This window comes from Nothoprocta perdicaria, unplaced genomic scaffold, assembly GCF_003342845.1.
Source record: "Nothoprocta perdicaria isolate Ctin4 unplaced genomic scaffold, notPer1 scaffold_275, whole genome shotgun sequence".
In the NCBI taxonomy this organism is placed as follows: domain Eukaryota; kingdom Metazoa; phylum Chordata; class Aves; order Tinamiformes; family Tinamidae; genus Nothoprocta; species Nothoprocta perdicaria.
In genome coordinates this window covers 343,367-370,012 of record NW_020455505.1, presented here as the reverse complement: position 1 = coordinate 370,012, position 26,646 = coordinate 343,367, and the positions used below count along the sequence as shown (strand labels likewise).

At 46.1% G+C, this 26,646-nt stretch overlaps 1 protein-coding gene across 6 annotated transcripts in view; it reads left to right on the top strand.

Moving 5' to 3' along the window:
• The window catches only part of ALG9 (ALG9, alpha-1,2-mannosyltransferase), a 50,476-nt gene that overhangs the window by 5,985 nt on the left and 17,845 nt on the right, over positions 1-26,646 (top strand). For 2 of the 6 annotated variants that reach the window (XM_026040991.1, XM_026040989.1), the window contains 7 exons: positions 2,367-2,489; positions 3,203-3,357; positions 4,299-4,428; positions 5,052-5,199; positions 5,508-5,637; positions 8,845-8,975; positions 15,127-15,687. In XM_026040991.1, the coding sequence (XP_025896776.1) occupies positions 2,367-2,489; positions 3,203-3,357; positions 4,299-4,428; positions 5,052-5,199; positions 5,508-5,637; positions 8,845-8,975; positions 15,127-15,250 (941 nt within the window). In that variant the 3' untranslated portion in view covers positions 15,251-15,687. Of the gene's footprint in view, positions 1-2,366; positions 2,490-3,202; positions 3,358-4,298; positions 4,429-5,051; positions 5,200-5,507; positions 5,638-6,317; positions 6,330-8,844; positions 8,976-15,126; positions 15,688-16,758; positions 17,969-26,646 lie in introns of those variants that run through there. The other 4 variants (XR_003249685.1, XR_003249686.1, XR_003249687.1 and 1 more) reach the window with 4 other exon arrangements.

Sequence of the window (26,646 nt, the reverse complement as noted above, 5' to 3'; positions counted from 1 at the left end):
GCAATGGCTGCCATGCTGTGGCGGTTCATCTCTGCAGGAAGGCACTGAAGCCTCTTGCTGTGAATCACTGTAATGGAAACTCCGGGCTTTGTCACTCATGGGGTTTGACATGGGCTCTTCCATGACCTTTTTTGCACACTGATGCATAAATTGTTTCCAGCACCCTCCAGGGACCAATGTATTCTGAAGTGTTTTATGCATAGTGACATTTGTATAACGTCCCTGGGCTAGTAAAAGAGCCTGCCTGAAACTGTTCTTTAATGCAGTGTGGTCAGGACAACACTGTGTGTTTGGAGAGGTTTGAAGCACTTATGAATATGGAGAAGTAACACTACTGGGGAGATGAAAAGCTGGTAAATTCCTTTTGGCTTTGGAACAGGGATTTCCTGACTTTGATATGATGGGAACTGAAGTTGCTGAAGGTTGCAGTCATCAACCTGTATCTTCACTGTAATCACCACAGTATCTTTTCTTTGCCTCAGGCTGCAATCCTAGAGGCAAGGCTGGAGTTGTGGGTTTTTTTTTTTTTTTTTTTTTAATATCTCTTTTAGCAGTATACTCCTCCTGGATAAACACCATCTGTGCAAAGAATATTTCCCCTTGTGGCTATTAGGTTTCTATAGTCAAGAGAAAGTAGCTTCTAAGCGGACATCCCTAAGCCTGATTCTGTGGTTTTGTGGTGTTTCTCTGTGTGTACATGCCAAGAACATGCAATTGGTGGCACAGCTTTTGTCCTACTTCCTGTAATGAGAGATTTGCCCGTGATTTGCAATGCTGTGGCATTTCATGAAGCTTTGTTGAGCTCGTGCTTGGCCTTAACTGAAAGTACTGCAATTGGAGCTTTTGATATGACACCTTGCTCTGTTGAATCTTGGTCTTGAAGCAAAGAGAAAATAAATCAAGTGCAGAAAGCAGGCTGTTGATTATACTAGGCCTGCATCCAGCTTGTTTAGAGTGAGGACTGTGACTCGTGATCAGATTATTGTGGCTTAATTACTGCTTAACAACGGAGCTGCAGCTTTGGTGTGTATGCAGGCTTTTAACTTGTAAGAAGTATTAGACAGGGCACCTTAGCTTGAGCCTGTTTTACAGCATCTGTGTTTTGTCCCGAGTTGCTCTCACCCTCGCTGTGGTCGAGCTGCAGCATGATGACTCGTTAAGCCCTGTGACTAATGAATTTGTATAACTAACTGCCAATTTCTGTCAGTTTACGAAGACCTTTATCTGCTTCTGGCATCATGTGTGAGAAAGTGATTGTATTCGCTTTCATTCTGAGAGTAAGCAAAGAGCTACACAGTTCAGGACCCTGCAACTCTTGTTCCTTTTCAGTGCTGATAGATAAAGATTTCCTAAAAGACTTTTGGTTGCTTGCACTGCGTCTTGGGAACTCCAGTTGCATGTTTCTGACATTACTAGTTCCACTCGTAATTATATTTAGTTGTAGGGGCTGCAGAGGTGTTGGGTTTTCCCTGCTGCTTTTCAGTTGTCTGATTAATTTCAACATGGACCCTTTTTAAGTGGCTCTGATTGCAGGAAATTGCTGTGGCATGTGACATATGTCACAACAGCGCAACGATTAAAGCCCCCGCGTGTCATTTATCGACTGATTGAACTAATCACACTGAGAAAGTGGCAAATGTGCAGAGAGGAACTGGCATAGCTCATTGTTCAGGGTTTTAATCGTCTTGAGATGAGAGTCCAAATGAATGACAGTTAGACTAGAATTGCTGTCAATTTGCATCCTTCCAACTTGCAACCAACACCTGTCTGTGTGTGCTAGGCAGTGGAGTGTAATTGCTGCTGTTTAAAGTAACACAGCAGGAAAAAAATGCAGCAGGGAATTTTTAAGTAGTGTCCGTTCTGGGAAGGTATCAAAACTGGCATCTGGATGCACTTCAGTGGCAGTGTCTTAGTTGAAGTATGAGCAGGAACTCTTGTTGTTGTTTGGTTTTAGTACATTTTCTCGTTCTGACAGCATGGAGTATAACATCAGTGCTCCAGGGTAATAGTGACCTCTTTACGTGGCGTTCTTCTAGGTTAGCAAGAATGACTTATGGATAAAATTTCCTGACTTTATCCATTTCAGCATCTGCTTTGTTGCTGCGTAGGCTTCCATAAGGCCAAGATGAGTTTTGTGTTACAGCTTTCTGTTGGCCAAGACTTATGCTAGTAACCTGTGAATCACAAGCAACAGGTTTAACACCCATTATGACCCACTGAAAAAGGGGATAAATCACTTGGGAGAAAAGTTTCTAGGGTAGACCTAATTTAAGATGTGGTGCTGTGTAAGGCTACTGGCCAGTTCCATTGTCCCTGTTAAACAGTTTCTGATGCTTTCTTCCTCTGATTTGTTTCCTGTGCTTTAGGTACTGAACCATGGTCCTTCTATTTCATCAACGGCTTTTTGAATTTCAATGTGGCATTTATTTTGGCTCTACTTGTCCTGCCATTGACTTGTCTCATGGAGTGGCTGCTCCAGAAATTTCATGGTGAGTGGAAGGTGACTGTGAGAAATGAGCATTCAGCAACAGTTCTTCTCTGCCATTTTTCTCGAGGAAGGTTTATGGCAAATGTTAAATGGTAGCAGCAGCAGCCTCCAGATTCATCAGCCCAGTTGTGGATCTGTTCTCTGCTATTTACTGGATGCAAGAAGCAATAACGTCATAAACCTTGCTAAAAACATATGCTAATGGGTGTTTGCTTATATCTGTTTCCTGAGAATGACTGACTTACTGTCAGAAAGCAGTAAAAGCCCAGTAGGAGACTGTGCCAATGCAAGACTTCTTGCTGTTCACTTAGTGTTTTTGTACTTAACGGCAGGAGGCATTCTGCTGGGTGCTTTGTTCTTATTGTCTGTGAAATGCCTTTGGCTAAATTGTTTAACCCTGCTGTTGGCAGTAGTGAGGGGGGCAGAGAAGGGAATGAGAATTGTCAGGCACTGTGCAACTCCCCTCAGCGTGACTAAAATTCAGGGTAATTGTTATTTTTGAATCAGTTATTTTCTGCGTTGGGCAGAAGGTACCTGAGAGACCTCTCACATGCTGTTATTTTTGTAATGGTAATGAAGTAGCGAAGGCTATGGAAACATCCGTGGCTAAACAGTCACTTGTAAGTGAAAGGTAGATGCAAGAGGGGAAAATACGATAAACCTCTTACTACGTGGCTGAGTATGTGTGTGTGTATATATATATTTTTCTTTCAGTTCAGAATCTGGGCCGTCCTTACTGGCTGACACTAGCTCCCATGTACATTTGGATCGTGGTTTTCTTCAGTCAGCCCCACAAAGAGGAGAGATTTCTCTTTCCCATCTATCCTCTCATCTGCCTTTGTGGTGCTGTGGCGCTCTCTGCTCTTCAGGTAAGTTCCGGTAGGATGTGTGATTTTCAAGGAGCCTCACACCTTTAGGGAGAAAAAGTGGCTTGTGTAACATTGTGTTCCAAAGCTTGGGAATGTCTGCACAATGTCTGTGGCTGTTGCACGGGCTGAAGCGTTTACATAGCTCTGTGTCCTGCGGGTAACTTATCATCATTTACTTCTAATCTGCTAGCTCGTGCACTTTTATATTCAAACTGTTTTACATGGGCAGGTGTTAAGTCTCTGGAAGCAAAACACAGCAGTTAGAACACTAAAGAGTGTGTATGTTGCTGCCTTTCTGAGGAAAAAGATGGTCCTTCTGTATATGTACTATATATATAGATATATCTGTATATCGATGGACCAATGAAAGTGTCTGGAGAACTATTAGCTTGTGCTATGCTGTGATGCAAAAGTATTTGGAATTTCCCTACCTGAGTGGCCTGCAGAAAGAACTGATCTAATAATCTTGAACTTTGGTGCGAAACTTCTGAATAGCCTAGCAGAAAAGATCAAATGTCATGGCTTTGTAACATGATCTCCTTAGGAACTTGTCTGAGATTGCATCAAATTATAAATGGCTGAGAGTATTTCGTTGCCGCTAATGACTTTCACTTCTTCTCCCACCTACAAGTGGGAATTTTGGCTGGTAGTTGTGATGTTACAGTGCCAATGCAAATGAACATCCCAGAGCTGTCACAGGGGTAAATAACTTGCCACAGTGCCAGGCATCCTTGGACTGTTGGGCCAGCTATAAAGAGCAAGAATATGTGTAGGAAATGCATTTTGTTGTGTGCTGACAAGATGGGAAGTGGATAATCCCTCCTACACAAGGGCAGAGCAGGAGAGAGGGACCAAGCCAAGCATCTGATGCAGTTTGTCATATTAGTTTTTCAACCATATCGGAGTTTGAGTAACTTCTTTTTTCTTTGTCCTCTCCTCAGAAGTGTTACCACTTCATATTCCAGCGTTACCGCTTGGAACACTACACGGTCTCCTCCAACTGGTTGGCTCTGGGGACTGTCTTTCTCTTTGGCCTCTTGTCATTGTCTCGCTCTGTTGCCTTATTCAGAGGTTGGTATTGTCTTGTGCTTTTTGGGGTATTGGTCTTGTGCTGCTTTGACTGTACCAACGTGGTGGTCATCCTTAAATAGTGATTAGATGTATGATGCATATTACTATAATTATTATCAGTTAAAGCACTGGTGCTCTCCAGTTTCAGCCAGGAAGACTATACTTGGTCAAAATCTGTACCGAGATCAGTGTCTATGCAGATACTTAAATTTTCGAACATAAGATCTTGCTTGAAAAAGCCCTTTTCCCATGTAAAATTTGTAATTCGGTGCATGTGACCTCCATAGAGATGGATTAAGCATGGTACTTATGTGCTTTCTTGCATCAGGGCTGTGCAGTGAGCCTTCCCACCTATGCGAAGTTATGCAGGAGTATTTTTTACTGGACAATACCTGTTGACAGTCAGGACTGGAGAACATCAGTTAAAGTGCTTGCTAACAGCACCTCTAAAATGCAGAGGTGGGAAGGTTTCGAGTCCAGCCATTTTTTAGTATAGACCATTTAACTTGTTGAATAAGTTATCAACTGGAAAATATGTATGAACATTTATTTCTAGTCTTTCAAGATAGGTTGCACAAATATTATCTATTTTAGGCTTGTTTACAACTTTTTATCTTCCATAGGCTACCACGGACCTCTGGACTTATACCCAGAATTCCACAGAATCGCCACTGACCCAACTATTCACACTGTGCCAGAGGGGAGACCAGTTAATGTCTGCGTGGGAAAGGAGTGGTACAGATTTCCAAGCAGCTTTCTCTTGCCGGATAAGTAAGGCTTGATTTGATGAGCTCTGTAAGCTGGATGCTTTCCATAAATATTCATGTGAGAAACCTACTGGATGTTGCATCTCTGTTAACACCAGTGTATCTGAAACACAGGATTCAGAGGTCTGGTGTCAACAGATTATGTTGTCCAAGAACTACTGAAAATTTGCTCCTCTGGCATGGATCTCCACTGTCAAGAGTGAAGTGCCTTGGGTTATATATATATTATTATTTTTTTTAAGCTTTCTCCGTGCAATATTCTACCAGCTCCATGCAGTTTCCTGTGCTGCTTTCTAACGTTCTTCTCTGTAGTTGGCAGCTCCAGTTCATCCTGTCAGAATTCAGGGGCCAGTTACCGAAGCAATTTGCCAAGGGACCAATGGCAACGCGGGTCATTCCCACCGACATGAACGACCAAAACAGGGAAGAGCCATCTCGCTATGTAAGGATAACATTCCTGTTTTCTTTCCTTACTGCATTGTGCATATTGCTATAGTGCCTAGAATCACGGATCAGATCTCCCAGTCTTTTGTTTGGGGACTTTACAACTACAGAACAAAAGTCATTTTTTGTAGCACTTGGAAATTTCCCCATTTATATGAGCCTGTCTTATGTTTGCATTTCATCTCCCTGTTTTTCACTTAAAGAGGTTAAAAGAAAGCAAGCAAGCAAAAAAAAAAAAAAAAGAGTAATGATTCCTAGTTGTGCAGTTTTGAGTTTAGTATAATGTATTACTGTGCACACAGGGAAGTGATGCATATAAGTAGTTTGAAATCTCCCACAGAAAATGGTTATCACTGAGGAGGGATTGAAATTTTCCTGTGTACTTTCTTTTATATTTGAAGTTATTCGTATTTGCAGAAGAAGAGAGGGAGTCAATTCGGAACTTTTTATCGAAGCAATTACAGTAGTGATATCAATGGAAAGCTGTTAAAGATAGTGTATACCAGTATTGTTCATTTGTTACTATTCTTGGTTGTCTTGTGTTACCTAACCAAAAATAGCACTCATACAATTTTTTTTTAAAGTATTGTCAGCTGACTAGTGAAATTACTTAGCAGTTAAAATTTTAGTGGTGCACTAAATATCAGATATTTAGTCATCCTTCCTTTTCTGTCTTAGAGGGGTGAATGAGAGGAACTGCCAAGAAATGCGCAATCCTTTTTTCATTCTCTCTCAACACCTTGGAGGATAACTTTGGTACGTTCATCAGTATTTAGGAAGCACTCACATGTATTGGACCAGCTTTCTGGTTTGCGTGAGTGGATGTAGCTTGCCTGAGGACAGTGGACATGTGCTCATTTCTGTGACTTACGGTCCTTTACATGGTATATAAAGTAGCTGTGATCTGCTCTAAGAAGTGCATACTAACAGGTGGGACCTCTATGAGTAAAAGCAGAGATACCCTGGCTGGGTTAAAGCTCTCTTATTTTGAGCATCATTCTATAGTTATTGGAAATGGGAGGGAGGCGTGTACCCACCTGAGAGAAGCTGTCTGCTGCAATGCGTTTAATCTACAAAATCTTTTAAATGTGGCATATTTTTAGCAAAGACAGCTGGCTGGTGCACAGCCTGTGACTAATGGAACCAAACACTCTTTTGTTTCATGGTTCTTTCTTAATGTCACCGTACAATTTTGTTATTTCTGATGCAAGAAAGAGGGCCTGAGACATGTTTATTTAGTACAGACAGAAACTGGCTACTCTACGTAAATTTTAAAGGGGATTTTAAAACAAGGATTATGTTATGAACTGATGATGATGCCTTGAAAACAGGAGCTTCTCTAGAATTCAGTGAGTTCAAGGAGTGGAAGCACACCCAGATTCAAAAGAAAACCAAAAACCCCAAACAAAGAAAGCAAGTTTAAGAAAAAACAAAAAAACAAAACCCACAAAAGAGGACCATATAGCAAATAAATCTAAACAACATGACTCTGTTGGTCATTAAAGAGGAAAACAAATGTTTTAGAAGGTTTATCTGAGCCATAGACAGCTCCAAACCTGTTAATGGCTGAAATGAGACTGGTTTCTCAGTTTCTCGGTACATATCTATTACGGGATTGCTTGAAAGTTGAGGAGTAAATGTCAGTGTTTATGTTGCTATGGGGTGCTGAGGAAAAGGGTAACTTAACCTTTTTGTTTTGCAACTCCTTCTTAATCGTGCTGAACAACAACACAAACATACTTGTACCACCAAGGAAATGTATTTCTGTTGAAAACTACTAAACTAAGAGAAATCCAAGCAGGAACAGTAGTTTAGGCCTGAAAGCAGAAACAGTGTTAGAAACTCCTGACTTCAGAGGGTTTTTTTTTTTTCCCTTCTTTTTCCATTCCCTTCATTTCTGTTTCGAACCATAGCAATCACCATATTTTAACTCCTTTTGTGGTAGACCAGACAAGCTTGTATTGTCATGCTCTGTGTCATTGGGCCAGACAAGCTCTTGTCATGCTCTGTGTCCTTGGGCCAACGTTCACCCAGGCACCAGTAAGAGACTTATGTTTTTATGTCACTTAGAGATGACCAGATTTTCAACTGGAGGACAGTCTTTATTCCTAACTTGTCCTCTCCTCTAGTCCTCTTTTCCTGTATGCACAAGTTTCTGCACAATATTTCCTTTTACTGAACTCCCTTGGATGGGCCTTATCTCATAACTAATGGTTATTATTAAAAGGAAATGTATCCTGATAGGAGCTCCAGGCTTCTTTGCATCTGACAATTCACATATGTCTTGGCAAAGCTTTTTGTCTGCACCAGCTTGTGTGTGCATCTGTGAGAACCTGCAAGGACAGGGGAGGGGGCTGTTAGCCAGCAAGGACACAGCAGCTTATAAATGACTAGCGTGGTCTGCTCATATTCAAGAGCTCTCTCCTCAGCAGGAAGTAGAAGCTTGCATAAAGCAAGTCTCTTGGGAGTGCTGCCTGCAGTTCATTTATCTGGGAGGTCACACACACACACACACACACACACACTTCATTTCTGTGATGTTATTTCCTTGAATACATTTTCATATTTTGGCAGAGTGTTGTCAAACATTGCTGTTTGGGCAGAGCGGTTACTTGCGTCATAGGCAGCTGATAAAGGCATGACCGTGCTGATACCAAATCCACATGGTCTGAGGAGTGCAATGTGATGTTCATCTGCTGCAGGCAAGGCCGTGAGGGCCAGCACTGCTGCAGCCCTGCTAGAGTTCAGCACATCTGTGCCAGTTCAGGCGTCAGAAGACCTTTCTAACACAAGTGATAGTGAAGTCTTTGCTGTGGGGAGCTATGGAGTCAGCATCTCTAGAAGCCTTGAAGAGCTGGTTAGTCATCCACAAGGAAAGGCTCCAGAAGAATTGATTCTGTCCACTGCGATTCCCCTCTGTGACTTGACAGGTCCTCGGTAAAAAGCTGGTACTGGTACTTGCTCAGAAAGGGACCCTAGGACTCCTAGCCATTGTTCAGAAGAGCGGTGACTGTTTACATTCCCCATAAAATTTTCACTTAAAAACATCAAAATGTTTTGCCAAGTTTTGTCAACAAAGCCTTTCACCTGTTGCTTGAAATGTAAACTCCTTTTTGTGGATGCATTAACCACAGGCGGTGTCTGTTAACATACAGAACTGCAAATCTATAAGAAATAAACCCAAAGAACCTCTTCCTTTCTGCAGATTGACATTTCCAAATGCCATTATCTGGTGGACTTGGATACAGCAGCTGAGGCCCCAAGGGAGCCAAGGTATTCCTCCAACAAGGAAGAGTGGATCACCGTTGCCTACAAGCCATTCCTAGATGCTTCCAGGTATGTTTTACATACTTGAAAGCGGGGAGGAAGGGCAGACATGTCAGTGAACTAATTACACTTGATGGTCCCCTTACAAAAGTGGCTGTATACTGGCAGCAGAGGCCTCTGGTCAAGGGCCAGCTTCTAAAGATGCTTCAAGTAAATCCTGGCTACAGAACAACCTCAGTCATGCTTATACTTATAATGTTTGTTATCTAGGTCGCTTTAAAGCGTGAACTAGCTGAGAAGAGTGGGGAGACAGGATTATATTTAAAAGAAATCATCTCTCTGCACTTGCTGAAATATATTTTTCTTGTTCAAAAAAAAAAAAAAAAAAAAAACCACTGTCATGTCCTCCCAACAGACTTTTGAATCTCCTGTCTTGTTTCTCTCATTTCAATAGACAGATGTAAGTCAGTCTCAAAGAGAGCAGACTCTTACAAGTTTTATGAAAACTGGCAGATCGACTGGGGAGATACCTTGCTGTCTCTTGACTCTTAAGCTCCTTCTGTTATGAGGCATCGGAGAACCTATGTAAGAGACCACTGTCAGTCCAGGCTTCGCTAGTTCTGTTACTCGGTGAACAACTTGCTTATTGTAAAGCTTGCAAACTTTTGAGAAGTGTAAATTAGAGTGAAATTGTCTTCCTCCAGACTAAGACACAGTGGAATTGGGATTATCAAAATGGGAGTGATATTAACACATCCTTGCAAGGACAGTGATTTCTCAAGCTGCAGAGAGATGGTTATTTGTTTCTTGAAAGCTCTGGTCACTTAGCTGTCGTGCCAGGACGTTGAGGCTGTCCGGAAAAGTCTCCGGAAAACAGTAACACGGATGCCAAGGCCTGTTTTTTGTGTTAGACCTAGCAGTAGGTGTGTGTTGCACCGAAAGGAGGATTGCTGAAAGTAGTTAGAGGAGGGAAAAAGTAGTCAGAAGGAATGAACACATGCTTTTCTCAGAGACTGCTTCCATTATGGCCAGATTGCCGGCACAGGTTTCCTTCGCAAGATTTTCTTATGAGCTGTGTTTGCCTAGAGACTTGCTGTTATGTTAGAGGCTGAACTCCAGGAAGTGAGAAGGAAATGGCCAGTGAGCCTACTTAATGAGGCAATAGGAACATCTGGGCAACAGTTTTGCAAAGGACTGCCTGAGGGAGCACGAAAGCAGCGCGTCTGCTCCTTTTGCTGCCAGAGCTATGCCTGCAACTGTAGGCCTCGCCACAGGAGGGGCACGAGAGTTGTGAATCCTCTACTGTGCAGTGACTGACAGGGGTTCCCTTTGTTCCGTTCTAACTTGCCTGGGGATGTTTCCTGTCAGATGTTCCCCCTTAATCCTGACCCTGCTCCACTCTGCAGGGCTGCATGGTAGCAGTGTAAGGATTTAAAGCTGGAGCCAAAGACAGAGCTCAGTACTTGGCTGAGTCCTTGTCACACTCTCGTTACTTTAGATACTTGAATGCTGTTTCCTTTGTGACTTGCTCTGTGAAATTCATTTGCCTCTCCCCCTCGCATGGGGGAAATGGATGGGATTCAGGAACTCCTCTGTTTATTGCCAAGCCTCTGTGTCTTGGCCAGCAGAGACGTTGGGCTGGCTGCTCAGGAGTTCTGCTTCCTGAACCGCAGAGGCAGAGATGCCTTTGCGTTGCGGCCAGTCCTGTACTTCTAGGGAAAATGCTGTCAAGGTACTTCTGTTGACCTGGGGACAGTAACTTGTTCCCAAGCTTGGCACTGAAATCCTGTGCAGTCATCTGGATTTGATGCGTGATACTGCATGTTGCATTTAGATGGCCTAAACTCCAGCTAGATCCCTGAGCTGTGTTTCCTTGTGGATAAGCATCTCTGAAGGCTTGGATCCAAATTCCAGGTAACACGCTCGGTGTGGGGATGTAGATGTCTGGTGTTTTGTGCCTGGCTTTGTGAAGAAAGAGAGTGTGTAGCTCCTACTGCTAGAAGTGATGATCCAGCTTTTTGCAGCAAAGCTAACATTTTACCGTGTAATAGTAGGCAGCCTGTTGGGAGAGCAGGTGGGTGTTGCAGAGAGATTCTGAACCCCTGGAATACAGTGACTGTGGTAATGACAAGCTGGAAGAGCAGAAAGCTGGGGAAGAAGGCAAAGTCCTCGTAGGCTAAGCAGCCACTGAGTGCTTAAACCAAAGAAAGAGATTATCTAGGAGTGGTGCAGGGAGGACGGGGACTTTCCTGGCTGCAGTGTCCTCTTTAATAAAGGATGCACTTGCATTGGGGGAGAGTGCAATGGGAGAGGTTTGCAGAGCACGTCTCGAGAGGAGGTGAGGCAGTCAGGTCCTTGGCCTTCCTGGCCTGCCTTAGCAGCCTCCTTCCTTCTCTCCTGTTCTTGTGCTACATGGAAATTCTCTGGGCTGTTTCTTATCAACGCCGCACAGCTGGAGCAGAAGGGAGGTGCGGTGCCTTCCCCGGTGGAAGAGGCCAGGTTGTCATAGCAGCATGTCTGATTTACATGCCTGCTGTGAGTATCTCCAGTTCAGAGCACAGTGCTGCTCTCCCCGCTGCAGGTCTTCAGCTGTTTGCCAGTAGGGTGGCTGAAGTGCAAGGTGCTGGTGAAGGACAGAAAGGGCACGTGCTCAGCTAGGGAGATCACTGAGGCAGAGGCGTGAGGGGAAAGTCTTAGCTAGGAGAGAGGTAGCAGCAGTAACCCACAGTTGTAGATGGAGCAGCATGGTAGGTGCTAGAAACCGGAAAGGTCAAAAGATTCTCAGAGCTAGTGAATGTGTGGGGAGAGTTCTTTGCAGAGCCAGACATATAGGTCTGTGAGTACAGTGAGGGAAGACGTGTCACGACCTTCCTATATAACAGTCCAGGCTGTTTGCATTTCTGAGCACGTGCTGCCTCCCCTCCCAGCTCAGCAGAATGACGCATGCCTGAAATCCCACACCTGCTTCCATCCTGTCATTTTAAAGTGCCCTCTGCTACCTATGAAGTAAGTGCAAAAGCCCTGTGAAAGTGCAGCTTTCTCTCTCCTCCTGCTCTTAAAAAAAAAAAAAGTCTGTAGAGCAAGGAATATTAGAGGGGAAAAAAGGAAGAGGAGGGGACAGAAAAAAAAAAAAAAAAAAACCCACCCTCCAGCTCTTGTTCTTTGAAAATAAATGACCCTAGCAGTTCAATTTGCTCCTGCTGAACTAGAGGCTTCTGGGACTCGCTGCGAGTCTCACATTGACGTCAGCAAGTGCAAATGTAAATCTCAGCTGGCTCTGATAAATGGTGCTGCTAATTGAATTAGAGAGCACTCCAAGCCACCAGCTAATTATGCTCCTCAGGAAGCTGCTTTGTCCAGGTCCATTTAATTCTATATTGGTGGAGCGCTCCAAATCTGGCACAGAAAAGGGGAAATATATTACAGCTCCCTGCTGAGGAGCACATATTTTCCAGCTCTTTAGGCTGAGCCGTCTGCTTGCTCCAAATGCTTGTGCTCTCACCCTTGGGTTTTCCATCATAAAAAATATTCTTAATGCAAGATTAATGATTCAGTCACCTTGTGCTAGTATATCATCACCCTGGTTTGATAAGAGCCTGCCTCTTTCCCTTTAGCGGTGCTTTCCTCCACGTTATATGAAATGGTTTTCTGGCTTATGTTTTATAAGTAGTTAAATCAGTTGTTAGCTGCCCAGCCAGTACAAAATTTAACACCTAGAGGAAGTGCAAATGTTAATGGCTTCTCGGAGAGCTTTCATCACAGGCTTCCCGTGTCTGCCAGTAGCCAGAAGGTACTGGGTCTTGCTCCTGTGATGAAGATGCAACTTCATCCTGCCTCCTCGTCTACCTTTCCTTTCTCTTCCTCCTCCTCATCTGTCTTTCTGAATTCTGCTAAATGGGGTGAGAAGTTCAGCCTACAAGATAGAATTGGTGGTAACAGTTAGTCACCGCCGTGGCCCTCCATGTATCTAGCTGTTCCTGTTCCGAGTACATCTTTGAGTTTGGAAGCAGAGACTTGACCTCCTTCACTTAGCAGTTCTCCTCTTCCGGAAGAGCATCCACTGGAGTTGGTAGAATGGGGTTATTCTGTTGCTTCCTCCTGCAGTTCAAGAGATACTTTACAGAAACATGCCCAACACAAAATAGGTGCAGCTCTGCTGGGACTAGCATGGTGCTGTGCAGCTGTGTCCTGCCCTGGCTGCAGACCAAAAACATGGAAAAGAATTAGGAGTTCCTTTGGGGTTGTGGGAGACCACCTACCTCTGGGACACAGCAAGGGCTGGGCAGAATGTGCCTGCTGCCCAGCTGTGTGCCAGAGGCTGCCATTGGAGGACCCTTGCTGCTGCAGTGCCCCAGCAGCATTGCACTGGACCTGTGGCTGCCCAGCTGGGAACCCCTGTGGCTGTGATCTTGCTGCTGAGGTGCTGCATAGGAACTCTGTTGCTTAAGGCTACACACACAGTCTCCAGGGTACAAATTGAGAAGCAAATGCAAATAGAGCATTATATATATTCACTGTCTTCTATCGTCGCACGCTCTTCGTGTGCCATCTGCTATTTGAGGTGGCTGAGCCTGATGGAACCAGGTGACAGGAGGTAAAGATCCCTGTCTGAATTTAATGCTCTCTCATGGCTTCCACAGGCTGTAGGGGCACCAGCAGCGTAGATTCTGTTACTGGAAGCAAAGCCTGCAGGGCTTTGTCACTGTGCAGTTACTCACAGGAGAGAGAATAATTGTTTTGTTGGTGTCCAGACCACGTCTCTGTGTTGAGAAGGCTTCTGCTTAAGAAACATGAAAGCTCTGCTTATTGCAGGTGCCCTCATGCCATTTTGAGGTATTTGTCTTTTTGGACCTGAGCTGTGACTTTTCCTGAGAATGTCAGGGTGGTTGTTTTTAATATATACCTTTTATTTACTAGGGCACTTTTCCAAACTACTGTCCCTAGGCTAAGGAACTGATAAATCTTGTTGATGATAAATCTTGTCGATGTCCACTACTGCCTTGCAGAAAGCAAACAGAATACAGTTCATCTTTCTTCTGAAAGAGGCTTGCTTGAGTTGGAAGCCCATGGCTGTATTACGAGGATAGCTGCATGACTTACAGTGACCAGCAAGTACATGCTGAATCTGTGTACCATTGTACCAGTATGTACCACTGACCGCTTGGCAAGCTGCAAACCACAGATCGGAGTGCGGCTGCTATTCCAGCCTCTGTGCTGGTGAAGTTAAAGAGCGTGTTTGTCAAGCCACATACTGTGTGAGAGAGATGATCTCGAGGAGATAAGGCATAGAGCTAAGCTTCAGTACTGAGAAGGCAAGACTGTCGCCCCAGCACAGGTCTCGGAAATCACTCAAAATTTCTTAGCTTCTAGCAGGGTTCAGTGTTGGTGATGGAGGAAACGGTCTTATTTTTCCACTTCACATTTGAACTTGGACTGTACTATTAATTTGCTGAGTAGAAGAATGCATGCATTGAAAATATTCTCAGCTGCCACAGCTTCAGCAATTAGCAGCCAGACAAAGTACAAAGGGTACTAATTTGATACAGCTATTAAGCCTTCCATGCTTGAGTACTCTGCTGGCATAGTTGTAGCAAAATGCTGTGAAACACCAACTCGCAGCACCAGAAGGCTGAGGGGTGAATAGTGGCAGCCCGCAACAAATTGCCTTGTAGACCTTAGAACAGCAGATCGCTCTTTAATTCAGCGCCCTCAGCAGAAGAGCAAAATTCTCAAGTCCCGGAGCTGGCCAAAGTTTCTCTACTTCAGACACCATGAAGAGGTGGCCAGACAGATTGAACAGAACTTGTCAGCAGATGTCAGAGGCTAACTGCAGCCTTGTTCTAGCTTCATAGGGTGCCCTGAGAGGAGGGAGCCATGTGTGCCTGCATGGTATCAAGTCCTCTGTCAGGCCCGCATCTATACTGTTTGCTGTTTGGGCTGTGATACTCAGGAGCTAAGCTGCTTTCAAGCCTCTCCCCCTTAATCCTGCTGGAGTAGATGGTATTAGAAAACCTGAGCAGGTTCATGCTTTTAAGCTAGTAACACTGGCAAAAAACAGCTTTGGGAAAGATGGACTGGCTTTGTATGTCTGTACCATTGTCCTTCCCTGCATCGCTTGCCCACCAGCCAGGTCTTTTTCAAAACCTCATTTCTATGATTTTGAATATGTGTTGGCTCAGGAGCGCTTCAAGGACGATCTGTTTTTCCTTTTTGGTTTCAGGTCCTCAAAACTGCTGCGTGCGTTCTACATCCCTCTCCTGTCAGAACAGCACACGTGCTATGCAAACTACACTATTCTCAAATCCCGGAGGTTGAAGCCAATCAGGAAAAAAATGGGAGGCTAGCAACACACCTGCTGAACAAAATGAAAAGCATCCACTGACACTGCTGGACAGCTGCCTAAGGCTTCTTCCGTTCTCTTTGAAAGATTGCGCTTGTAAGATTCACTAATAAAGATGTCCCATGAAGTGATTTCACTCTGCAAGTTTCCAGCTGTAAAAAGCTTTCAGTTCTTGATGTCAGGTCTCTGCTCTGCCTACACAGAACATACTGGTAAGAAACAGTGTGAAAATCCAGCAGCCACCTACGACCATATTATCCCTGCTGCTCCCCGTGTTATTATCTGTTACACTAGAGAAGAGGAAAAGGAAAAAATAACAAGGAACGACAGTGTGAGGTTCTGCTCCAGGCTGCAGTTTGGCTCCGGAAAAATCTGGCTCCAGCTCTCTCTCTGTAAGTCTCTGTATAGTCCTCATCTACCTAAGTAGTGCTCGCTTTCTCCTGAGGATTTTTTCAGATAACTGCATTTGAGAAAGAAAAGAAGGGGAGGGTGGAGGAAAAAAAAAAAAAAAAAAACCCCAAACTGTGAGACAATTAACTGTGGAATGCACTGCATCTCAAGGGAAGGAGGCAGTCTGTGCCATGGAGAAAAATCCTGAGGTTGCTCTGTCTTGGAAACACTTTTAAGGAAAAACAATCCGTAAAGATGCCTATAGCAGCCTTTGAATTCTAGTCTACGGTATGTAAGATGTCCAAAAATATGCAAAAGGGAGAGAACCAGAGGGGCAGTAATTAATATCTTTAGCTTCCCAAACCTACAAGGTAGACAGTATGTGTGTTCCATCGGTCCAGCATGCTCCAAAGCAGTGCTCTGTTTCATTCTATCTCCATTTTTAAAACACATTGCAAGCCAGTTGAAGAGGGCTTTTATTTTTTCCATATACCTCCTTGAGAACTATGCAGAAATGGGATGGCATGAGGTGAAGCTGAGAGGATGTTCCCTTCTTTGCAAAAAGCCTGTGTAGGCTCTGTGCCCCACTCCTGGGCCTGGGACTCCATTGGTCTGTATGTGCGGTGACGGAGTGCCGGGCAGGAGCATCAGAAAGCAGGTAGATTTGTATGCAAAGAGCAAAGCACGTGCCCCAGGGGATGCATAGGCTGGCCCAGGTGTAGAATCGTAGGACAGGCAAGTCTCTTGACAGGTCTGCAGGTTGACGGCTCAGCAAGATGGGAAGGGCAAGCTGTACCAACAGGCCTGTGAATTAACATGACACTCCTGGATTAGAGCAGGAGGAGTTGAATGAGGAGCAAGGCATGGCTTGAATCAGAGGAGACTCCTTGGAAATGCACGGAGGGGCCAAGTCCCCTTACGACTCTGAACAGTCAGAAGGAACATTAGGAATATTCCAAAGAAGGGGAGCAAAATGGACTCCATGGTCAATGGCTGCAGTTCGAAGATTCCTCCCTAAATAAGCTAAAAAGGCAAGAGGCCAGTGATGAACTGTACTGCTCACTTAAAAGCTTTTTGTTTTTTATTTATTCTTTTTTTTCTCCCCCTTGATGAATCAACCAGATAGCCATCAAATATCCACCTAGGAACGTCCTGAAGAAGCTTACTTCGTATTAGCCTCAGAACGATTTTCCAGATGCAACTTGAAGACCAGAGAGACGGATAGTCTCCTCCAGCTTTGAAATAATTTTGAGTTCTCTTCAGTCCCTTGAGCCCAGATTGTGACTCCAGGAACAGCCACTGCTCACAGCATTCCTGGATTTTGACTCCCTTGTCTCTTCTTGGAAGAGTTGTCGTCACAGTGCATAGAGTGATTTGTAAGGATGAGTGTATGATTAAGTTGGCTTCCGATCTCTTGCTACTTCTGAAATTTATTTCTGCTGTTGATTCTACCAGTCAGGTCAGTAGGTGCTAATGAGTGACGTGCTTTAGATGTTTGAAATGAGCAAATAGGGTTATCGGCCTGCCTGTGGATGTCGTGACTTGGTGATAGAACTCTCATTAAGGTCCAGTTTCAGCCTTCGGTGAGCCATAACTACTAAGACGATGTGTTGCTCTTCCTGTTATTTATGCTTTCTTGCCTGCGGAGCCTGCTACCGTAGGTGGAAGCCACCCTGCATACAGGGCTGGCTCAGTTTCCATCCCAGCTTCTCTCAGCACGCTGCACATTGCAACAACCCTGTTCTCCCAATAACGTTTCTCTAGTAACGCTGACGATATCTCCACCGTGGTCTGCAGTAGCGTAGAGGACATGCCTGCCACCTGCCAAAAAAACCCAATGTGTGGAACCTCAGAAGTGACAAATGGCCGATGACGCGCTGTGCTTCACGGAGGCCAGGTGTTTGGATTCCTCTTTGCATTTCACTGAGGAGGAGGAGGCTTTTTAATGGACTTGTGCTCTACTCGGGACACATTTTGCACAGTGCAAAACACATAGTGAACCGTTCACCTCTGTCGTCTGGGTGATTAGGTCCTTGGGAATGCAGTCCTTTTACCTTGGACTCCACTGTGGAAGTTTAAAGCTGAGATTTCTTCTGAATTCAGACTTTGTAAGGACCATCTGTGGTATGTAAACCTTGGTGCTCTGCAGACAGATGCGTTGTGCTGTGTGCAAATATCAGCCCTCGTGACAGCCAAACATGGCACTAAAAGCATTTTGTCCAAGCAACTTCCACGAGTTCTCCTGGAAGGTCAGAGGCACGGTGCAGATGAGCATTGCAGCATCTCTGCTCATGGTATTGCCCTCCTGTTCTGAAAGTTTGTACGTGTAGAACAGGCCTCTAAGTGGTGAATCACAGCAGAAACTCCTGTCCTCCACGTTGCCCCTCCCCATGCTCATCCATGACTATAAACTGAATAAATGGGTTAAAGAACCACTTGCACCTCTCTCTGGTGCTGTGTATCTGACTGTTCCGTGTTGTCCTAGCCTTGAACTTTGTGTTTACCGTGGAGAGGCATTACAATAAATAGCAGTTTTAAAGGACTGTGGCTACTCTACCTCCATCTCTCGTTGGATTTGTGTTTTGGCGTGAATGGTAGGAGACTGATAACTTGACGATGACATCTTCTGGTGGAAGTCATCAAATGTTTGGTTCCGGGAGGCAAATGCAGGTGCAGTTAGAGCACTTGGCCCACCTTTGCGTTGCAGACATTCAGACTGAGGGCGAGGCAGGTTGCCACCTGGAGGATTTGGAGGCTAAAGAGATGGGACAAAGAAAGGAAAGGTGGTGGTTCTTTTTTTATAGATGGGGAATGAAAAGGAGATTTGAACTGATTTCAGTGGAAGCTGTGGGGGTCTTGACCCTGTGTCGCTCATCTAAGGCCACCCATGGAGCCTGTAACTAGAAGTTACTTTTTGTCTAGTGTCTTTGGTATAGAAGGAGCCTTCATAGCAACAGGTTCAGTCCTCCAAATTTGCTTGCACCTCTTCTCCTTTAGGCCCTGTGGGAACGCAGCCTTGTCTTGGGTGGTGCTCTCCGACAGACGGAAGGTAGGGCACAGACAGTCGGTCACTCCCAGCTGAAGCTCTTCAGTATGAAAAGCTGCTTCTCTTGCTGCTTTTGGCATAAAGATTGAGCTCTAGGTGATATTTCCAATGGGAAAGGTTAAGCCTCCCCTCATCTGTTCAAAATTCACAGGTCAGGGCTGTTGCACGCTACTCTGCACGCTACTGCCATTTAAGCAAACAGCAATCAATAAGGAGATGATTGCTGGTAAATAAACAGACTTGATGGAGTGTACAGTGCTAGGAGTGTGTGTTTTGGGGCCGGCGGGAAGGGAGTGGGGCAGACTGGAAGAATTGCTTGCCAGGCTCAGGTCTCTGGATGCAGGATCTTGTTTTCTGAATGTGCACGTGAAGAGATTTGTGCCAAGAGGTGGAGCTGTGTCCAAAGCATTCTTAAAGCATTTTGGAGTTCTGCCTTGCTCTACACCACGCAAAGAGAAGGCTCTCTGGTTTCTAACAGTGTGCCGTGGCATTGCTGTATCCCTCGTCCTGCCGGTAGCAGGCAAAGAGGAGCGCTCTGAGGTTCCCTCTGCCATGCCTTGGAATGGGCTGGCCAGAAAAGCTCTCTCTCTTAGGCAAGGAGCAGGGTGGAGATCTGATAACTGCAGTTTTTATGCTTCGGAACATGCTGTCCAGGTGCTGCCCTGTACGGCAGAACCCTGCCCTGTTTTCTCCCCCGTACAAAGAGGAGGCTGCTTTGGCCTTCCTGTTTTTAATCTTCCCCTCCTACTTGGCCGGGGAAGCTTCAGTTTCAACATGTTCTATCTGAGTTAGCAAGAATAACAACAGGGTCAGTGAATGTGGATTTTGTGGTGAAATCATAAGCAGTTACGCTTCGTAGCAGCTCTGGTCTGAACCCAGCCCAGGGGTCAAGGCCTGTGAGTGGCAATCTGGCAACTTGTCTTTTCACTGTGAGTTCTGCTGCAGGTAGCTTTCTACACCTGTGACAGTCTTGGCACAGCTGCAAAGTCTTGGAGGCAGGTGCAGCCCCTGCCTGCCTCGCACGGTAATACTCTGCACTTAGCTGGGTGCTGCTGCAGACCGGAGAAGCCAAACAAAAGCCAAAGCAAGAGATGTCATTAACAGGCTCCTCGGCTTCTTGCCTTGCTGTTCTAGAACAGGGAGTGGGTTGTTGCCCTTCCCTGCGAGGAGCCTTTAGGGCTCGTTTGGGGCTTTACTTTGATCCAGCATCCCTGGTGGCTTTGACGCATCACTGTTGGTGCCCGGCTGGCGTGAACTCTCTGCAGCTGGACCCAGGCCCTCCTTTAACTTCTAGCTTCTTGGGAATATGCTCTGGGGACAGGCAGGAGATTTCCAGCAGCTTTATGCCTGGCCGTCTGAATCACGCTATAAACAAGTCCAAACCCTATTATTAGCCTTTGGAAACTGCTGCCTTAGAGACAGGTTTGCTTATAAATATCCATTATTTTCTCTCTGGCTTTTCACGAGGGAGGCTGACAAGAAGAATGCGTCTTTGCATCTCCAGAATCTGCTGTCCCTGATGTTGCTGCTTCATTCCCAGCTGCCCTCATCCTCCTTGCTATCCACCTTCCAAGGTGGCAGCTGGGCTAATGAGGCCTCCACTCCAATATCAGCAGCGTGACAAACAGCTATTTTTTTCGAGCTATTTTGGAGGGGGGGGGGGGGGGGGGGGCGTGGAAAAACCCAAGCAGCAAGCAACCAAGCCGAGCGTTTGCCGTGATCGCTGCAGCGATCAGCTGCAGGGCCTAGTGTGCAAGCGCCAGCTGCCAGGTGCACGCGCTGAGCCCAGTACGCGTGGCTGCGGGAAGGGCCGAATGCCCTGACAATCGGGGATCAGGGCACTTTCTTCCTCAGCCTTGTTTGGTGCAGGACAGAGTGGAACTTTGCACAAAGTGTGCGGAAATGCCAGTGTCTCCAGGTTTTGCAGGAGGCCTCTGGACTGCAGCAGTGGTCTTGTACTGTGCAGGTACACCTTGCCTAAGAGGACTGCAGTCTCCTTCAAGGCTGTAGGCACTGCTATACAAATGAAGCTGTGGTCTTTTCTTCCTGCCAAATCTATACCCAGCACAAATCTCTCCCATCCTTCTTGTCTGCCTGTGCTGTGCTTTTTCCGTGTCTGAAACGAGTGCTTTCTGCTGTAGGATACTTTATTTCTCCTTGAAGCTGAGTTTGTGTTTTACGCACTCAGCATTTGCTCCAAGAATTTGGGTATAGCTTTCGGTCTCAACCTAAGCTCTCTTATTATTTGCGCTTGTTAGGTAGATGCTCTGCTGTGTATAAAAACCCCAAAGCTGCTCGGATTTTGCCGTGTTGTTCCCTGTGTAAACTCTGAGGGCACAGAATAGTTGGGATGTGGTGGAGGTCTGGAGAGGGATGAAGGAGGTATTTTTTAAATGATTTAAAAAATGGTCAGTTCCCTTAAAGCGGATGTTCCTGGGGGTGAGGTGTGGTGGGCCTGGGATGAAGGCTAAAATCTCACCAGCGTTTTTTATTCTTCCTTAGGCAGCTGCCTTGCAGCCCTGCATTATCCCTGTTTCTTCCAGCTGCGCCTGGCGAAACAGGTCTGTCTACCAGGTCAGGCAGTAGGCCCTGCACCGCAAGCTCTGCGCTCACGATGTTGCCTTGTTCTCCACGCCCTGCAGCTTGCTTCACAGACAGCTAGAACCAGTGTCCCCATCCCTAGCGCACTAAGGAGGTGAGTGGAAGGAGAAGATGCTGTCTGTTTCCAGATGGCCACACGTGTACCTGCCTTTCCTGCAGACCTCTTTCCCTGCAAACAGCTCCTCAGAGGAGTGGTCAGAGGTCAGGTCGTGCAGGCTTCTCTCCTCTACATCAAGGGCACTCCAGGCAGAGGATGATGAGTAGTCTCATTAAGGAGATGCTTAGAGTCTTGGAATCTGACCCTCTTCCCTCCCTTCAGTGCCCAATGGTGTGGCTTCCTGGGGGGAATCCTGCCCAGTTTCATCCTACTCTGACTGGGAACCCCTTCTCCGGCTCCTTCCTCGGCCTCCCAGGAGAGGGCATCGTGCGCCGTGGGAAGTGGCTGAAGGACAGGGTTTTGAGAGCTGCCTGCTGAGCTGGGAGTGCAGGAGTGTCTTGTGGATCAGGTGGGGAGGGACTGGGTTTTTTGCAAGGGGTTCTTTGTCAGGGAGACTAACACCATGCCTGTCTACTGTGCTGGGCAGGCTGAAAGCAACCTGTCTGTCATATGCGTGGTGGCTGCAAGCTTCCCACCTCCAAATCCTGAGCGAGCAGAGCGCTCTGCCTGGAATCCTGGAATTAGTGAAGTTTCAAGCATGTGCGCATGTGCTGAATTCCTTTTTTCGAGTTGGATGGCAGCCTGCTGGGGTAACAGCCCCCTGCAGAGCCTGAGGAGTCTGTGATGCGTTCTCCAGATTGCTGCAGACTTTTAAACCTACGCACTGTTGATAGTAAAATCAGGCATGACAGGAGAGCAAGGTGCTGGAGAGAGAGGGAGCGGGGAAGTTCTTGATGCTGCCCTACTACATGGGAAGATTTGCTCTCCCCTGCCCAGAGCTTGCCGTTGGGCCCTTTGCTACTGTGCTTGACAAATAAGGAACCAGAATGAGAACCTTGTGGCAAAGCAAGTTCCGCCATTCTCAAAGCAAGCTCAAAACCATAACATGGATTATTTCTGGATCTTATTTGCTTTAGTGGATTGACGTTAATTGACAGATAATCAACGTCTGGGTGAAAAGATAAGGATTAATTGCTTCCTTTCACTTAGGCTCCATGTCATTTGACTTACAGATCTGTTGACAAATATGCTTCTGGCAGTTCAAAGTAAATAGTTGTTCTCACGAGGGTACAGAATTCATGGCTGTGCTTGTCTTTCCTAGTAACAGCCTAGATGTGGGAATCACTGGGAGTGAATAGGTGCAATTCCCATCCCTCTTTCTGGCCACAAAGGTGAGAGAGAGCGGTAGTACCTTAAACTGAGGAAAAAATGGATGATCTGATCTGTACATTGTATGCAAAAGTATGAGGACGAGGCAGAACTGCTCATAGAAGAATTCTTGTTTGGTTTTGGACATTATGGCAGTGACCTGGAATTTTGGCCATAGAACATATTTCATGCTATTTAGGAAGGCAGGGTTTTTCTCCTAAACAAATGAGGAAAAAAAAGATTGCAAGGCACTAGCCAGCAGACTCAGGGTTAATGGGACTGCTTCTTAAATGTCACGGGCTAATATGCCTGCTGCTTAGTAATTTACAGGAATAGCAGTTTGTGTGTGTCTGAGCTTTCGTGTGAGAATGGCTGTGATGTCTGAGAGCTGGAGGACGCTCGAGCTGTGTAACCGTCCCCAACAGCCTTCCTTGTACCGCTGTGCTCTCGTAGTCACAACATAAAGGGCTCTGTTTACCCTGCGAAGGACAGACTGTGCATGAGCAGGACTGCACATTTTAGCGCTAGTTGCTGGTGAGCTCACGAATGTATTCCTGAGGACCTTGCGCTTAGCAATCGGCTGATGAAATCTGCTCATGTGCTTTTGTGCTTGCTCTTCATGCGCCCAAAGAGTTTTGACCAGTTCTCTGTCAGCTGTTTGAAGTGCTGATGGTGCTTGCACAGTGCAGACCGCTAAGGAAAGTTGGTGCCTTAAGAAACTGAACGCAGGGGAGGCAAACTTTCCAGAGTCAGCCTCTTGAAAGGACTCCTTGACAGAGGAGGCTAGTCCAGTGTTCAGCATTTTCCTATGAGAGTTAGGTTTAGTTTCCAGGTATGCAAGAGAACTTGATGTTTCTAGCCATCAGGTCTAACTCCAAGGCATGTGACTCTGAGCAGCAAGGTGTGCGGAGCCCTGCGTACCCTTCGCATCTCGCCCGTTCCTTGTATGCTTTGAGCTCGCCTGTTCCTTGTATGCTTTGAGCTCGCCCGTTCCTTGTATGCTTTTTCCCTCGCGCCTGCAGGCAGGCTCTTTGGAGCCTAGGTTTGTGAACAGAGCCCTCGTGCAGATTAGCTGTCCAATACCACCTTCCGACAATATCCTTTGCTACGAAAGTTCCTTTACTGTTTAGTAAGCCCACTGTGGTTGCTAAATTGTGAGGGCACATCCTCTGTGCCAGAACCACCCCCAGCAACAAGGAGGATGAGCTGGCTTTTTCCAGTTAACCAGTCAATATTTGCTCTTCCAGGCAAGCTGTTAAAATGCTGTTGCTTTTTGTTTTGGTATTTGTTTCTCCTCTCTTGCTGGAATATTGCCCCAAAGTCTCCCGCATTGGCAGCTCTTGTTTGCCTGGCAGTGACATGTGGGCGTTCATAGAAGACAAGGTTGTGGGAGCCTTCCAATCATTGCCAGGTCATGTTTTCATTTTCTGTTCTGTGTATGGAGTGCGTTTCAGCCCATCTGCTTCAAGAAAGGATGGAATTTGGCAAAAGAAAGCCACAGGATCATTTGTTTAGTCCCGGGGTGAAAGCTTGGTTTTGTTAAAATCCATGAGAGAACTCCACTCCTGTTAACTTCAGCGGAGCCTGAATTGTGTCCTCAGTGTTATCAAGACAGAGCAGCCAGGGTTTGGTTTCATGCATGTCCCCCTCCCCAGTTTCCTGTCTGTCGTCTTCTAGCGCCCCAGGACACTGGGGTCCTAGCATTCCTCTGTACCTCCAAGGCAGCACCATGAAGCAAAAACTAAATACACACACACACACAGGCACCCCTGAGACACCGTGACTACCAGAACTGAGGAGTCAGCCTGTGTCAGGCTGGCTGGCCGTGTCACTGAAAACCTATACAACTTGCACACCTCTTCCGCATACAACCTCTGCATACAACTTCTCAACCTACAACTGTGTTACAGGTTTGTAATAATTTCCCACGCTGACTTTGTTGGCCAGGATACTTGGGTGTTCCTCTTTAAAACCCCAGGCACAGATGTCTTCAGGTGACACTAAAGCTCTTGTACTGTAGGCTTCCCTAGAGAAAGGGAAGGGGCAGGGGAGACAGGCTCTTCCAACTTGCAGATGACCATGGGTGATCTTGAGAAAAGAAATCTTCTCAACCTGTCTGCAGACTGATGCAGTCGGATTTTTCATTTAATACCATGTCCCTGGCAGTTGGGATGCAAGGCAACTCCCTTAGAGAAGACATGCACCTAGTCACTAAGCATTGCACCAGGGCTACGAGAAGACAGGCTTCATTTCTGCAGTACTCTTTAAATTCTGAAATCTAGCAGGATGCATTTGTGCTGCTGTGATTACTTGATTTACGGTAACATTGTTAATAGTCACTAGCTGATTTGTTACCTGGAGTGTACAAGGGATGCAAGACACGTAGGGTTAAAGGAGAACACGCGATATATATTGTAGAGGCTGCCCATAAGTACACAGGCTTGTCTATATGTAGTTGGCTCTTCCACTGAGCACTGATGTTATTTGGAGAGCAAGTGCTTGGTGAGGGCTCTGCTGTTAAAGCAACTGTCTGATGGGAGCTGACATTTCTTATAAAGAACCATTTTCAATTAAATCTTTCCTGACTGAGAAATTTAATCTCCCCTCTGCCTCGGGGCAGAGCAAGCCTTCTAGAGGCTAGACTGGCCTTCTAGAGCTGCTGCAATAGATCAAGGTCTGGAAAACCTGGTTTAGAGGATTTATCCTTTGGGGATGCCATTCCCCCTTTCAACTGGTGCTTCGGCCCTGTGTCTGACGAATAAGGACTGATAGCGTAGGCTTGGCTATATTGATTCCTGCAACTGCCCAGCTGGCAGGACTTTTAGGCAACTGCAGAGAAGCAAGAGAGGTAGAGCAAGTTAAAGGTCTTGCCTGTGCTCAGGTGCAAAGGTGGAGTCACAAGAGGGTTTCCAAGTTTAGCCATTCAGCACTGGGTACCAAAGCTTTCCAGAAGCTCCCACAAAACAGTTTACCCCTCAGCCAGCAGCAGCTTCTTTCTGCTGGCTAATGGCAAGCTCCTCCTTCAGACCCTCAGCTGCAGGTGCACAGAACTGGATCGTTGATTCAAAGCCAGTACGGACCAGCACGGGCTTCTCCCTGCCTTCACTGGCCGGCCACCTTGCTTCTTGAGGAAACTGGGAGGATTGGTGCACTTTCTCCAGAGAAACCCTCAGAAATGTGGCACTAAACGAGATTAAAATGCCATGCAGCAGTGGGGCAATATGTGACCCTTTGCTAAATTTACTCCCAGTCTCACTTCTTGTATATTTTTGTGTGACCTTGGAAATACCCTTGTTGCCCGGAGGTTGACTTATTGCTTGTGACTTAGGCCTTAGAATTACTGGTTAAAGACTGTCAGATTGTTCCCACTTAGATTTTTACGAACACTCAGACTTGCTGCCGAGTCCTAGGGTGTTTTCTTTTGTTAGAAAATAGGAAACATTTCTTGCTGTCTTAGTAAAGCACTTTCATTTTACTGAGACTTTCTGCCCTTTGACATTGGAGACTTGGTAGCGCTGTCCCGAAAATCCCCTCTGACACAACGAAGCGCTCCCGGCAAATGGTAGCCTTGGCTGGCTTGTGACCGAGACAGGGGAACAGGGAGAAGGGCACTGCTGAAAACAAAATGCAGCAGCTGACCTGGCTGCAACCGCCCTGGGTGCTTGAACTGCCTGTTGGCAGCGTGAGATCAGATGCTACTGGCGTCAGCTGCTTACCCTCTTAAGAAATGTGTTCTTTCTGTTTAGATACAGGCCTGAATTGGTGTGCTAGCCCATTAAAACCCCTCGAGCGCTGCCTGTACCACTCCTGTTCCTGAGGAGCCAGCGTTCCTGTGTAGCTAGAATCTGAGCTGCTGTCGAGCAAAACCCAGCATGATCCCCATGCTGGTGTGCTTGCTGCTTATGGGAAGGCCTTTGCTTAGCGTCAGCACCTGCTGAAACAACATCTTACCTTCCCTCTTCTTCCCTTTCCCTTTCCCTTTCCCTTTCCCTTTCCCTTTCCCTTTCCCTTTCCCTTTCCCTTTCCCTTTCCCTTTCCCTTTCCCTTTCCCTTTCCC